General features: G+C 29.1%; 1 protein-coding gene across 1 annotated transcript in view; it reads right to left on the minus strand.

Annotated features, from left to right (window-relative positions):
* LOC130818587 (protein HEADING DATE 3A-like) overlaps positions 1 to 2,500 on the minus strand; it is a 9,308-nt gene that overhangs the window by 3,723 nt on the left and 3,085 nt on the right. The window contains exons 2-3 of the mRNA XM_057684751.1: positions 2,473 to 2,481; positions 1,827 to 1,912 (exon numbers count right to left, since the gene is read on the minus strand). Of these exons, the coding sequence (XP_057540734.1) occupies positions 1,827 to 1,912; positions 2,473 to 2,481 (95 nt within the window). The remainder of the gene's footprint in view (positions 1 to 1,826; positions 1,913 to 2,472; positions 2,482 to 2,500) is intronic.

The following is a 2,500-nucleotide window of genomic DNA, read 5'->3' on the forward strand; positions in this document are numbered from 1 at the left end:
AAAAATCATAAAAAATAAATCCAAACTTATTTCAGCATCATTTGAAGAGAAAACCAAAGAGCAACTGTTGGCAAGAATGGGCGGCTAAGAATGGGGTAGAAATTTTTGTATCCTTTTCTATACGGTTGTACAACTCTTATTTACTCTTCAGAATTTGATATGAAAGCTATGGAAGCAAGATGATTTGATATGATATGAATTAATTTTTTAAATGATCCGTCGCCATTATCACTTTTTTGAAGTACAAATAGAAGTATTACATAGGAATCGAATGTAAGTGGAAGGTAAGATTTGGGAGTAAAGAATGTCTTATACATATTATTCCTAGTAACAAGACGCCAACACCCAAGCATTTTGCTAATAATTTTTAATCATTTTAAGGAATACGCCAACAAAATATATATATATGCTTCATCCGTTCTTTAAATTTTGCTCCAATTGACCATCTTGCACTATTCAGCAGTAAAATTTGACTTTTATATTGTCGTTAGTCTATAAGTTAAAACATATAGTAATGTAGGATCTTGCTTGTTTAAATTATCTCGATCTAAAATATGAAGTATTATGTACTTTCCATAAATAATTGATAAATATAATTAAAAATATTAATATTTGAAAACGAGCGGTACATTAGAGAATGTAAAATGGTCAATTAAATGGAGCAAGATTTAAAATATTCACAAGTACATACACTGATTTTCTAATATTCAAATGAAGACCTCTATAATTAAGGACTTATCATAGTATGATCCAATATTGTATTTTAGTGTATTTATAAGTGCTTATCATACTCTTAATTCAAGCCTGATGGTAGCTTATTCACAAGATAAATGGCCTGAACTTGGAACTAAAATTTTTCTCTTTTTATGGCCTTTTCCTTATGGGTTTTTTATACCCGTGATTCATATGAAGTGCTTCTTCTAACGATATCCTTTATAAAGCCTGTTTAATTGTTGGTAATTAAAATTTAGTGTAATTTTTGTCTGTAAATTAAACCTCTTGACAAGTTAATGGTTATGCTTGTGATACGTTAATCGTCTTATTTTTTCGTCAAATTTATTTTATTGCAGTATTCTTTTGGAATTGTTGTATTAGTTAGTTGGTATTGATAAATTGTGAACAAATTTTTTTTTTCATGATCAACTTCTAAACCAAGGGAATAATATGGTACATTTTATGAAAATCTATCTTATGAATTATTCTTATTGCCATCATTAATTTATTAGTAATGACAACCAAACAAACCGTAAGATTTTTAATTTGAATGAGGATATATTTATACTATTATTGTTTTTTAGAAGTATGAGAATAAATTACTTTGTCAATTGTAGCATATATTTATACTTTTAACTAATGAGGCAAAAAAATAAAAAAAAATACTAGATTCTTTTGATAAGTAGTAGATTAGTACTTGGAAATACATATATCCAATTTCATTAGAAATTCTCTTTTATATCGATCATACTATTCTGGTATCCTGAATTAGCTACATATTAATGCACACGGGTATTCGAAACCTCCTTTATTTGCGGACATTGCTCTTTGAAAATGGAGACGATTTTAATAGTATTAAAGTTAACACATCCAAGAAAATCGATACCTTTTCTCCATGTTTATTAATTATGATCTAAATTAACTCACTATTAAACTTTGTTAAGGCGAATAAGGAAAGGAATCCAGAGGAAAGGAATGCAGGGATTTAGTCGCTTAATTTGTTAACCAATTCATATTAAGATATTGTTTTCATCCGCGTGTTTTAGATGGCCCGAGAGTAAGGAATGGGAAACGAGTGGTCAAAGTTCTGACTTAACATGGATGGAGATTACTGAGCCTGTAATGAAGTTGTACACTGACTCGACGGATGCTTCAACAATAGAATACAAGGAAAGTGTTTAAGCCAATGAACACCCGGCTGTCAAGAAGGGCGAGCTCATTGTCGAAGTAAGCCTCTGGTATATATTTTCATCTTTTGACTTAAGAAGGTTATTTTTTTTGTGTTATATAGAGCTATGCAAAATGGAACCCATCAATATTTCAATCCTCAATCTGATTGTTTGTAGCCTTAGAACTAACACAAAAAATAATCCAAATTGATTTATCTGAACGACATAATATTCAACCGACCTGAATGAAAATTAGTGCAGATGGATATCTAAACCGAAAGGTAATCAATGTTCAGATAAATAAAACCGATAAACCCTAATTATTGTAACCAAACTAGTTTTTACACTATGAGTTCAAGCACACCATCTAGTCTTCACAATGAAATGGGGGTGTTTTGCAAATGAAATTTTGGTTAATTTTATTTTTTTTATTAGTTTTGTGATGGTTTTTTGGTTGATCAAATACATAAGAAAGTACTATTATGTGATTAACTTTTATATTAAAACCTAAAAGTAAGCTACTAATGATTTGGCTATTTAACTAACATTTTCCTCTATTAAACAACATAAATTAATGATTAAGTTTTACCAAATATCTCTGTAATACAAAGCTATAT

The sequence above is a fragment of the Amaranthus tricolor genome, chromosome 7 (genome assembly GCF_026212465.1).
Source record: "Amaranthus tricolor cultivar Red isolate AtriRed21 chromosome 7, ASM2621246v1, whole genome shotgun sequence".
NCBI classification, from domain to species: domain Eukaryota; kingdom Viridiplantae; phylum Streptophyta; class Magnoliopsida; order Caryophyllales; family Amaranthaceae; genus Amaranthus; species Amaranthus tricolor.